Source organism: Callorhinus ursinus, unplaced genomic scaffold (genome assembly GCF_003265705.2).
Source record: "Callorhinus ursinus isolate GAN/ISIS: 27379988/994484 unplaced genomic scaffold, GSC_fseal_2.0 scaffold2, whole genome shotgun sequence".
Classification (NCBI taxonomy): Eukaryota; Metazoa; Chordata; class Mammalia; order Carnivora; family Otariidae; genus Callorhinus; species Callorhinus ursinus.
The window spans coordinates 26,895,769-26,908,965 of NW_027397064.1; the positions used below are offsets into that span (position 1 = coordinate 26,895,769).

Below are 13,197 nucleotides of genomic sequence, written 5' to 3' on the forward strand. Positions count from 1 at the left end.
TGGAAGGGAAAAAGAGGAACATGATTCTAACTAAAACACTGAAAAAATCAGCACTTTTTGGGTCATTACTGACAAATAATTCCCAATTTAATATATTTATTAGTATAGACACTTGGGGGAAAGAGGCCTTAACCTATGTCTGGCGGGTCTTGTATTTATCTTTCATTGGAATGCAGTTCTATTCTGTTAACATGCTTACCAACCTTAAGTCTAAAAGATAAGTAGGGCACAGCTTGGATGATCTTCCTAGATAGAGTATACTCCTCAATGTCTTCCTTTGATATTGGTAAATTCATATTAAAAAATTTCAAGTAGACTCTTGCCACGACATAAAAACGACCATGATTTTTCATAAAATAGCGAAATGGGAGAGAAAATAAAGCATTATGGTCAACTATTATAAATTTCTAATTGAAACAAAACTGAAAGTATGAAAAGTGTACCACTTGATGCCAATTATATTACTTGTTTTAATGTAAATGCTATTTGCTAAATAAATTGAAGTTTATTTTTCTAAGTGATCTAGCACTTGTAAAAAGAAACACAATCATTATCTGTCAAACTGCTTCTAAAAACAGCTTAGTAATATGCCCTCCTAAGAATAAAGAACCTAACATTATCTGAGAGAATTTGAAGATCTTTATAAAATTATCCATATTTGTTATTAATATCAATTAAAATGTGTAGTTTGAGTGGAAAAGATTTATATACTAAACATGTTACCATCTTCAAACTGACGTTCAGAATTCAAATTCACTGACATCCTGCTTTACAATTTTTGAGTACCTGCATGTAAAGTGAAAAGGTGTTTTACTCCCATTAATAAGCAAAATATTATCTTCTTCAAATATTATTTGTTTAGTTAACAGAATATGTTCTGTAAATACATTAGGGCCTTTAAAAACAAATGACTCTCTAGTTGGTGTTTTAGGATTATTCAAAAATTATCATCCATGGTGAAGGGGTAACAATGGTTATTATTTAACAGAGGCAAAATATATTATTATTAATAAAAATATTTTTAGATACAGATTTTAACATTATTTCCTCAACATGCAAATTTCAATCTGGCACAAATCATGTTCTTAAAATATTAAAATGGATTCAAAGAAAAATGGTCAACTCCTATCCATAGAGATTCCTAAAGCAAGAAAATAAAAAAAAAATACAGAAAAAAAGCTATTTCTATAGTTCATCAAGGATTTAACTACTACTTTTTCTCTACAGACCAGTAGACCTGCATACTGGTAATAAGAATTTTCAGAACATATTGTTTTCATTTGAAATAAAAAATGATGATCTTAGAAATAAGGATGTAAATTTCTTTTGAATAAAAAGCAGAGAAACAGAATTTTGAACCTTCAAAGATTTTTTTTTTTTAAGTAGGCTCTACACCCAACATGAGGCTTCAACTCACAACCACAAGATCAAGAGTCACATGCTCTACCAACTGAGCCAGCCAGGCGCCCAGAACCTCCAGAGATTCTCACCAGTGATTTAGTGTAACTCTTTATTTGACACATTAAAAAAAAATAATAATAAATGAGGCCCAGAGTGGTGAGTCTTACTCAAGGTCACATAGCAAATCTATGCAGTTAGATCTAAAATCTAGCTTTCCTATCTCCTGATTTCACTGTCTTGCCCTGTAACCTACCCTGTTTCTCCTATCCCCAAATGCTAGAAGTGTTAAAGATGTTATATTTTTAAAACTGAAAACAGTTGTTTTTATGCCATGACATTTGGGTCCAACTGGAATAATGGAAGAGTTCATGGAGAACATTATGTATAATGAAAAAAATTAACTACATTTTCATAGTGTTTTACAGTATCATACTTACTTTTCTGAGTTTATAAAATTTTAACCTTTCAAAGAATTTACCACAGTTGTGAATTCTGAATTCTCTTACCTTGAACAACGACTTGGTTGCTGGGCACTAAGATCTGCTGTCCATCAGTGGTCTGTGCATACTGTAGGATGGTAGTACCCGGCTGAGTGGCAGCTGCATTGGTCATGGTTAATGTTTGCAGGCCCTGTACCCCATCGGTACCATTGTTAGCCAGTTGTATTGCTCCTCCCTGGGTAATGGCAACTAAAACCCAATGGATTTTATTGTTATCAGTTTAATTAATACCATATAAGACTTTTACAAACACACTAAACTCAAAGTAGAATAATGTGTAAGACATAATCTAGGAGAAATTATTATAGCAAATAATACTGCCAAGAAAGATTTGGTATACTCAAGTATCTTTCTGCTCAGGAAACCCACATCCAATTGCTATAATACAAATGCACTCTATGAACCATATTATAATTTATAATAATATCCATTAACAATTTTTTAAAAGAATAAATGAGAAGATGTTAAATTCCTTTCAAAGTTGTTTGGTTCAGAAGAGGTACCACTTTGTGATCCATACTTCCTTTATTCTACCCTGAATTATGCAATATTTTAATATTCGCTGTTCCACTAGCAAATAAATTTCTTGAAGGTAGGAAATGTGATTTTTCTTCTCCATTTTCATGTACTTAGCACAGAAATGGGCAGTAACAGGCACCCAATAAATGGTTGTTTTAATGAATAATTAATAAAACCAGTTTAGTAGTGCATTCTGTTCTCTAAAACTCAGCTAACAATGCATAAACCCTAAGTTACATATCCATGCATTCTCACACAGGATCCTTTGATTATTCACTTTATTAAAAATTGAATTCACCTTCATGCTACCGTGCATGGAAAAAGTTAATAGAAAGAAGTAGGTTATTATTTTATTTGAACAAAGCAATCCTTCAGATACTAGCATCAAGATAGGTGGCTGGATCCTCTATAGACACTCTCCCTCTTAAAGTTTTCTGGAAAGAGGACTAAAAATCACAATATTACATATAAAAATGCATAATGGATTTTAACTTAATAAGTCAACAAACGTGTGATTTATGCATGTTACTTTTTTTTGTCTGTTAGAAGGGAATTATTTGAGATCATTTATTAGCCAGCTCTAGGCAACTAATATCCTGAGTCATCTAAACAAGGAAAATTGATTATCTACTGTTCAATCAAGAAATAGTAACAGTAAATAAGTATAATTTGGTTTAGCAAATGACACCTATGGAAATTAAGATACCGGCATATACAATCCATTCACTTTAGCCATTTCCATAAGTTTTACTTATCTTAGACAATTAAAAAGGAATATATAAGAACTATTCTGAGATTAATATTGCAGGTAACTTGAAGGAATCAGAAGATTAACAGAATTAAACCACAATTCCTCCTATAGAGTTAATAAGCAAATTCTATTGCATTTAACATACACAGCTTTATTCTTTAAACTCAAGGTGGGAGAAAAGAAGTAGGAAACTAGATATCAGGAAACCTGGGTTCTAGTCCAGATTCTACCACTAAACTGTTATTTGAATTTGTTATCTCTTCTATAAAAATAAAAATACCTGGTTCTAGCCACTAAGTACAACTATAAAAATCAAAAGAGATCATGTATAAGTATTCTGAAAATGGAAGTCCAATCCTTTCAGATGTATTTTTCTCTATAATATATATTTATATACTTGATTATTCCAGAAGGATTTGAGATGGCTTTCAATAAAACTAAATTCATTAAAACAAGAGGAAGCTAGAAGTCAAGTAACTGATGGGTCTCTACCACAGAGATTTTACCAGAAAATCTAGAGGAAGAAGAGAATACAGTTAAACTTATCTGAGATTCTGAGTAGCGAAAAGTAAAGAGGAAAACATCATGGGTTACAGCTGTATTTAGTGAAACAAAAAATTCAAGTTTAAAATAATAGACACATTGTTTCTACCTTAGAACAGAATTTCTCAAATAAGACTTTCTCAGGAACAGTGAATCAAGTAATGGATAAACTACTAACAGCATTTAAAATTTGAAATTTAAAAAAATAACCAACTTATGGAAGGAATACAAATTGGTGCAGACATTGGGAAAGGAAGTTGGGCAGGATGTGCTTTGATTCAACAATTCCACTCTTTGGATGCTATCCCACTGAGACCCTACTACATATATAAGAATGTTCATGTCACAGTGTTTGAAACAGTAGAAATGTCTTAAATGTTCATCAGTGTGTGTGTGGGTGGGGAGGGAATATTTAAGGGGGAGGGAATGTTTAAATAAAAGTTATATAGTGAAACACAATATAGCTGTTAAAGAAATAATATATATCTCTGTATGTATACATTTGTCTATGGTATACTAATAATGTAGGTCTCACTTGTTTCAAAATACATGGTAATATATTTATGTTTAAACAAAATGAAAAAGAATGGATAGATATATACCAAACTTTTAACTACTGGGGAGAGATGAAAAGGATTATGAGTTAAGAAATATATAATGCTGTATATATTTAAGTAGTCACTTTATTGATTCTTAATGACAATCAAGAACATGTTACATCAATTCCGTCAAGGCTCTATGTGTAAATAAGGGATAAAGATAATGTAATAAAGCTTTAAAAATATGAAACTATTAACCTTTTAAAACCAGCAATTTTCAGTTGCTGGAAGAGAGTGGTGTGTCAAATTAAACATACACATTTCTAAATTTCATTTCCCTATTTGACATTCTGATATGCCTATTCCCAAAAGAGCATGCTTTCTTCTGCAAGTGAGAATCCCTGCAATAAGTGAATCAATGTCACTAACAGGAGTATGCTGTATCCCTCAGGATTCTGTTGGGGCAAGGGAAAAGTAATGTTCATGTATCAATGTCTTAGCATGCACACATCTGGAATAATTCCAATTATTTGGATATAAGGCTAAAAATACACACATCCATGTCCATAGATAGTACCTGTTTATCTCTGTCAGCAAAGAACTCAAGAAGGAAAAAGGGGACTGAACTCTAGGAAGCACAGAGTGGACAAGAAGCTTAGTCAAAAATGCTGTCCTTCTGCTCACTTTCAAAAGTTTCAACTTTGGGAGAGCTAAGAAGTCTGGTACTTGGGAATCTGTTTTTAATACAGTTAGAATGCAAATTAGTTATGTAAACCAAGGTTGAGCTGTACTGTGGAAACTCTTAACTTGGGAGTCAAAACTTTTATACACATTCCTGACACAGACCACCCCAGGGTATTAGAAAATTAATGCAACAAGGGAGTGTCAATGTGTACATTTAATCTGTAATAAGGAGGAAAGGGGGAAAACTACATAATGGGAAGTATTAATTTAATGATTTAATGAGCAAATCAAAATGAAGAAATCTATGTAAGAGGCACTCTGGGAGTCAAAAGGAACTGGGAACAGATAGAAAAACACCATTCACACAAATGCCTCTGATCAAGCAGAACTGGAAAGACTTTGTTAACAGATTTGGGTGAAAGATAAGAAGAGAGACCTAAGTGTCAGACAGAAACATGACAGAACTGGAAACTTTGATAATTTTGCACAAAGAATCTTTGCTTTCTGTGAGCCAATTTCAGTAGTCCTTATGTTTATGTTACCAAAATTCATGTTACCTTTTATATTAAAAAGAATAATTGAATGTGCTAGTAGACTGTAACCAAGCTTCTCAACCCCCACCACAAAACATTAAATATGATTTTAAAATGCTACTTTTAGAAGGGAAGACGAATTAACAGATGAATAGTGAGACCATTTTTGTCTTTAAACATAATCAAAAAATGGTTAATCTTATCTGAAAAAGTATTTCCTTTATTAACATCATATATTACACAAGGACTAAAATCTAGAGTTTCAAGCAGTGTGGTTCAAAAAACTTCCAAGACTCTCCTGGCATCTGCACAAGACAAAGGACCACTTGAAAGGCTAACATGCTTGAGCAATCCTAACAAAAACCCTGAAGAAAAAGAAAATACTTCTATTACAGAACTTTGCATACTGAACAGTAAAGGAAATATAATAATGGCATCCAAGACTGAGAAAAGGGTTGGCACTTTAGGATTCCTTTAAGGAGAACGCAGCCATTAGGTTTTCATCTCACTTTCCAAAGCAGAAATATCTTTTACTCACTATACTGTCCGCTGCTAGTTTGGTAAATCGGAGTTGGCACCGTTACAGTGGTGATGGCAGGTGCTGAAGTCTCCTCTTCAGACTTCTCTTCTTCAATCCTTGGCACTCCTGGTGCATCTGAAGATAAGTCATTCAAAATTTTCCTAGAAAAATAGAAAACTATATTAACTAAAATGAAAAACATTTTTGGCTAAATATATATAACACGAAAAGAAAATGGGCAGAAAGCTGCTACTGCTTAGGACAGCAGTTTAAAGACTGTATTCATTTATTTATTTATTTGAAAGAGAGAGAGTGGGAGGGGGAAGGAGCAGAGGGAGAGGGACATGCAGATTTGGTGCTAAGTGTGGAGCCCCACACAGAGCTCAATCTCACGAACCTGAGATCATGACCTGAGTTGAAATCAACTGACTGAGCCACCCAAGTATCCCAGGATAGCAGTTAAAAATTTAAGAACAAGAAAAAACCATACATGGATGAGAAATCTGTATGTCAAAATGAAATCATACGGGGACTAGAAAAAAAAGGGATGAATTTCTCTTTAATCTGAATGAAAATGAAGGCTGTGATTAGAAATCTAGGTGTAAGCAGAGATTAATAACAATGACTACAGAAAAAAAATTCTTTTGCAGGGCAAAGAACACCACAAACAAAGTTAAAAGATGATCAACAATACTAGGAGAAAAGGTTTACATATATTACAGATAAAAGGCCAATATCCTCAATATATAAAGAACTCATAAAAATTTAGGCAAAAAAAAAATATTAAATAAAGACCAAAAATCTGATTTTAAACTTCTCAACTCTCAGATTGGTAAAAAGTAAAAAAAAGTTTAACAGTATATTCTGTTAGCAAAGCTGTGAGAAAACAGACACTCTCACTGTTGTTGAGTATAAAATTGGCACAACCCTTATGGAATAAATTTGGTGACAGTTAACAAAACTATGTTTACACAGCAATCTTACTTCCAGGAATTTACCCTTAAGATATACTTACTACAGTACAAAAATACATAAGGTTATTCATGGTAGCACTGTTTGTAACTGCAAAATACTAGAAACAATCTATATGCCTCTACATAGGAGAATGGCTGAATAAAGTACAGTTCATCCAGAAAATGGGTATAGCATGGTACCTTTTTTATAAGAAAGAAAGTGAAATAATATATATGTATTTGCTCTTCTATTGAAGAAGAAACTCAGAAAGGATATAGTAGATGGAGTTTAATGAGATTACTTAATCTACTGGGACTGGTAAGTAAGAAGTAAAAAAAAGCCAGAAAAATTGGGGGGGGCACTTGTGAGTGTATTTTTTTGTACAATTCTGACTTTTTAAAGAACCATGTTCATGTTTCATATATTAAAAAACGATATCAACACAGATGGGGGAAAAATTCTTAAAATGGAATACAAATAAAAAAATGAACCTGACCATACTACAAATGAGTAACATAATCACAGAAGAGGGGGGAAAAAACCCAACCCAAGTAATTTCTGACATCTTAAACTTCTAACAAACCAGTATGATTTAATAACTTAGCTTCAATAGTCTACCCAAACCCTGCCCCTTTATGTTGCTATAGTCACAATTACATTTTCATACACTGTGTGCTCATTAACCAATTCGTAATTATTGTTTTATGCATTTGTCTTTCTAATCACATAGGGAAAAAAGAAGAGTTTCAAAGCAAAGTATTATAATACTGCTTTTATATTTACCCACGTAATTACCTTTACTGGAATTGTAGAAAATATTCTACTATTACCTCTTTCAATATTTGTTTTGGCCCAATTTCCTCTGGAAATTCTGTAAGTGCTTCTTCTACTGGAGCACCTCATTCTATTCACCATGACTTTTCACCTGTCTTTCCCATTTTCTCCGTATTTCTGTTCTCTATTCTGAGTTACTTTCTTAGTTCCCTTCCAGTTTACCAATTCTCTCATCAGCTACTCATATCTAGTTTATCCCACTTACTGGTTGTTGTTTTTCTTAATTCCACTAATTGTATATCTCATTTCTCAGACTTATTACTCCTTTCTTTTCCACATCTGCTTGTTTTCATTTCAATAGGAGTTTAATAACTCCTATTCTTACCATAAGGATGATTTTCTCTCCCTTATCTCTTTTCGAATGAGAAATACAACTATTTCGAACAGCTTATAGGCTGACAAATGGTCAAAAGATCAACTCTGGGGGGCGCCTGGGTGGCTCAGTCGGTGCTGTGTCTGACTCTTGGTTTTGGCTCAGGTCGTGATCTCCTGGGTTAGATCTCATGGGTTGTGGGATGGAGGCCTGCATGGGGCCCTGCACTCAGTGGGGAGTCTGCTTGAAGATTCTCTTTCTCTGCCCCTTCCCCCATGCGTGCACTCTCTCTTTCTCAAGTAAATAAATAAATAAATCGGTGGCTCAGTTGGTTAAGTGACTGCCTTCGGCTCAGGTCATGATCCCGAGTCCCGGGATCGAGTCCCGCGTCGGGCTCCCTGCTCAGCGGGGAGTCTGCTTCTCCCTCTGATCCAACCCCCTCTCATGCTCTCTCTCTCTCTCATTCTCTCTCTCAAATAAATAAATAAAATCTTAAAAAAAAAAAGAAATAAAAAAAGGAAGGTGAGAAGATTTGGGAGCCACATTTATAAAAAAAAAAAAAAAGATCAACTCTGGGCATCACTTCATCATTTCAAAACTTTAGCATTGAAAAGCACTTGAAGAGCATGTTAAAAGAGATCCTGGCTCCCCACCCCACAGATTCTAATTCATTAGGTATGGGGTAGGGGCCTGAGAACTTGCACTTCTAACCAGATTCTGGTTTGCCAGTGTGGTCTCTGGACCACATTTTGAATAGTACTGGTCCTCTGCACAATGTTTTTCAAACTTAGGTCACAACCCATATGTTTGCCATAAAAGCATTATGTATGTTGCAACCAATATAAAACAAATAAAAAACAGCTAAACATCACACAATGATAAGGGTGAGTACTGCTGTATACTTTGCTTCAGACGCCTATACATAGGTAGATATATGTGTGTACCTGTATATATACCTATATATATAGGTATATATAAATGAATATAGGTAACTGTATCTATATACAGAGAAAAATGTAAAGATGTTTCTTATTGTGGATTGCAGTAAAAAATAAAAGTTTAAAAGCTACTACTCTAGACCTGCAAATAAATCTTCTTTTGCATGAAGCCAATGATCATTCCTTGTCTTCTCTTTCTAGTATCTAATATTGTTGCTCCAGACCATGTTGGTCATTCTTGTATCTTGGAGATACATTTCACTTTCTCTTACAGAAAATATTCCAGATGTGGTCTGAGCAGTGGGATTAATTCCCTCCCTTAATCTAGACACTAGGTTTTTACCAATGTAGCCTTTGGTATACTGGCTTTTTTGGCAACTATATATATATATATATATATATCTTAATGGTAATTAAGGAACATAACTATCTTTTAAAAATGAATTCTTAAAAAAAAAACACAAATTCTTAATCCAGAATCTTGTACTTAAAGAACTGGTTTTATTTTAAACTCAAGTTCAGAAATTTTAAAATTATCACCAACAACTAAGTGTTTCCCTTGGCTGCAAAGATCTTTCAAAGTACTTATTCTCGTATCCATTAGGGCACTTCACCTGTGAAGTTCTGTCACTTGCAAATCTGATAAGCATGGCTTCTATGTTTATCCGCTGAACTGCTGGTAAAAATACCAAGCCAGGGGAGACCAAGTGAAAGTCCTTCAAGAACTTTCTCTGGGTACAGTTTAATCACCATAAAGCTGGGTGTGTCAATTAATCCCCATTTCTCCAACCTTACAAGCATATCATAGGATTCTGTTAAAGATCTTGTTATAGTCAAGACGTAAGAGCTAGGTTTCAAGAATTTATAAGCCTAAAACAAAATAATGACACATAATGATTTTAAGGGAAGATATATTATCTTTCATAAATGTAACTCTCACGTATGTATAGTCTTAGGTATCTTCTATCTGATTATGAATTAAGGTGTTACTATTTAAATGATCTTTGCTAGGATATAGGTTATAATAAAAGATTTTTTCAGCATAAAGCTCTTATTTTACTTTATGTTTTAAGACTATTTAGAGAGAAAAAGAGCATGAGTGAAGGGAAAGAGGGAAAGGGAGAGAGTGAATCTCAAGCCAACTCTACTCTGAGCATGGAGCCTGACGCGGGGCTTGATTTCTCGAACCCAAGATCATGACCTGAGATGAAATCAAGAGTCAGACACTTTACCAACTGAGCCACCCAGGCGCCCTAAAGCTCTTATTTTATAAGGTCTACAACTAGAATTTACAGAATTTATTTACAACTATTTGCCTGGAATTTATATACAGAGAAGCCTTGTGGCTTGTTAACACCTGGATGGATTTGCACCAGGATCGAAAGTGTTAAAAACATGAGATATATTTCAAAGTTCAAATCTAAAACTAGCTATATTTAAAAAAAAAAGAGAGATTATGAGCATAAATGCATACAACACATACTTGGTAACAAAATTTCTTAAGACCTCAAAATCAGTTTATTGATATTCATTTAGGATCCTTCATTTAGTGAGAAAAGAGAAAAGAACTAGCTTAGTAGCCAAGTGGAAAAAAAATTTTAACCATTCCTTTGAAAAATAAAAACAACTTAGGCTAATAACATGAAAAAATATTAGAAGTTTGAAATTTATTGAACTTTGAAGTAAGCTTATGAATATTTATGGAATTGCTCTTCCTGGAGATATTTAGCATGGGAGCCAATTTCTACATATAAAAAAATGGTTTTGGTACATCTTGGAGGCAAGTCATGGACTAGGCAATCTCTACAGCTGAACACAACAACTACAGTAAGGTGTCCCCCAAATTAGGGGATATAAGCATCACCCTGAAACAAATATTAAATTAATAAATAGTTATCTACTTAAGTACCATGGCATTAGAAATGGTTTGCAAATGTGCTGTTAAGTAGGTAAACAGGTAGTGTCAGAACTGACAAATAACTAGAAATGCTATAACTTAATGAAATATGTTCCAAACTTTTTAACAGAAAACCAGCAGCTGGCACAGTCTACAAAAAGAGAAGCAGGAAAAAAAAAATCACTGTTGATCCAGGACTGTTCAGAGTAAAAGAGTTCTCTTTTTCTGTACAATACACTTCAACTTAAGAGAGAGAAGTACCTCAAGATGAAGAGAAGTAATTTCTGTGGTCCCGAATTGAGCACCTAATTGGTCTTCTGACATCTTTTCACTTGCAACTACCTACGGCTTCCTGACATCTTCGATTCTAAATTCTTTTTACTATTAAATTCCATACCTGTAGGAAGGCCTCCTTGAAAGAATTTCTCTTCGTTTTTGGGAATCAGTTACACTATCCACTGACTCCTGTGAATCTTCACTTTCTGCAATAGTTGAAATCTGAAAATAAAGAAGAACTTTATCTTGATAATCGAGTCTAATTTCCATAAAATTTTTATGAATTTTAAGAAAAAGTGAAATATAAAAGGACATATATATACCTTATACATGCTTCAGTAAAAAAAAGTCAATTTTTATGGGAGACAACCACACCAATCATATTCCTTTCCCTTTTACTTATCCTATAGAAGTCAGAGGGCCTAATTTTTTTTTTGTCAAAACCAAACTTTAGTGATATCCAAATTCAGTTTTACCTCATTCAGGACTTCATGTAACCAATCTTGAATGCATCAATATTACTGTCAGTTGTTTTTTTACAACTGTTAACAAAACTACCAAGTAAATAAGGTTTCTGACATGAAGGAAGAATAAATGAGCAAATATTTGGTCATAACTCTAGTCACATAGTGACTATATAAATATTTTCTTTTATTTATTTTCTTTTATTGTTAAACACTTATGAATATATTTACAACTTATAAATAAGATTGGTGATCCCCCACCATGTTCCAGATGGCTGTTTCTAGCAAGTCAGTCTACCCATAGACTTTCAAAGTTGGCTTTCTACAATTTTTATTAAGCAAAAGCTCAAGGTAAAGAACTGTGCATTTCTGGAAAAGTATCCCTGGACTGAAAAGTAATAAAGATAAGCTGAACAAAGATTTTACATGGGATAATAATAATAATATTAGCAACTAGCATTTATTGAGAACTTACTATGTGCCAGGTATTATGCTAAAGCATATACACGTATTACATTACTTAATACGAATACAGTAATATCAGGTAATAGACAAGTACAGTTATTATACCCATTCTGTCGATGGAAAAACTGAGGCACAAAGAGGTTAAGTAACTCACCCAAGTCACAAAGCTAGGAAGCAGTGGAGCCACTGTCAATAGTTGGCATCTTAGTTTTAGACATCCTTACCAGCATCAAAATCCTGTTGGTTCCAATCTCAAACCAGTTTTGTCAGAAGCAGCAACCCAGGTGTTTTTAGACCATTTTTAGACTAGAAGTTCACTCAATCGGGCAAGCCTGCCTGTCAAATTTATACCACCAAGCTTTTCTAGTCTAATCAGCAGAAGCCTTCTGCTCTTTCCTGAACTAGGTGTGCATGATGCTGTCAAGAGTGAGAATTAGATTTAATGAAGGCAAAAGAGTATGTGTGGTTCAGCTCCATGTCAAAATTTAGGGCAATGGCAACAAGAAAAAACATTCAGAGGAACTTGAAGAATCCCACAGGGACTCTGTATGTAGTCTGAGCCTATGGGTTCTGGAGAGTAGGGACTCATTTTGACAGGGCACTTTGTAATAGGCTCTCACTCTAAAATTAAATTAGGTAAATCTAGTCATGCTTCACAAAATATACCCACAATAAAATAATGTGCCTCACCCAAACACTTTGAAGTATAAGAACAATACTCTTAGAGACCTATACATTAACAGGCAACACTTAATGAATCCAGAAAAGACAGATGAAAAGATGTGCAAGGCTGAATTTAGTCTGTGATTCTGTGCAAGTAATAACACTACAGTTACTGCCAAAGGAGCACAGAGAACAATTCCCACTAATCTATAGCTGCTGTAACTGGCCCGCTCAGCGTAGTCTCTGCACAGAAACTCTGATGTACACAGCAGATGAGGAGCTATGAAAAGACCTTAGCAGAGAGTCAGAATTTCAAGGAATAACAAGACTGAACTCAAAGTGGACAGTACTGTGACAAGGGTTTACCTTCACAGTACTTCTCAGAACCTCAGTTCCTCTGCTG

The 13,197-nt window shown here is 34.0% G+C and overlaps 1 protein-coding gene across 6 annotated transcripts in view; it reads right to left on the reverse strand.

The window, feature by feature from the left end:
- CREB1 (cAMP responsive element binding protein 1) overlaps positions 1-13,197 on the reverse strand; it is a 61,401-nt gene that overhangs the window by 18,016 nt on the left and 30,188 nt on the right. For 5 of the 6 annotated variants that reach the window (XR_003212256.2, XM_025892604.2, XM_025892610.2 and 2 more), the window contains 3 exons: positions 11,324-11,424; positions 6,009-6,151; positions 1,908-2,090 (listed from right to left, as the gene is read on the reverse strand). Coding sequence is in view for 5 of the 6 variants with exons in the window: in XM_025892604.2 (XP_025748389.1) it covers positions 1,908-2,090; positions 6,009-6,151; positions 11,324-11,424 (427 nt within the window). In the remaining variant the exon portion in view is untranslated. Of the gene's footprint in view, positions 1-723; positions 787-1,907; positions 2,091-6,008; positions 6,152-11,323; positions 11,425-13,197 lie in introns of those variants that run through there. The other variant, XM_025892626.2, reaches the window with a different exon arrangement.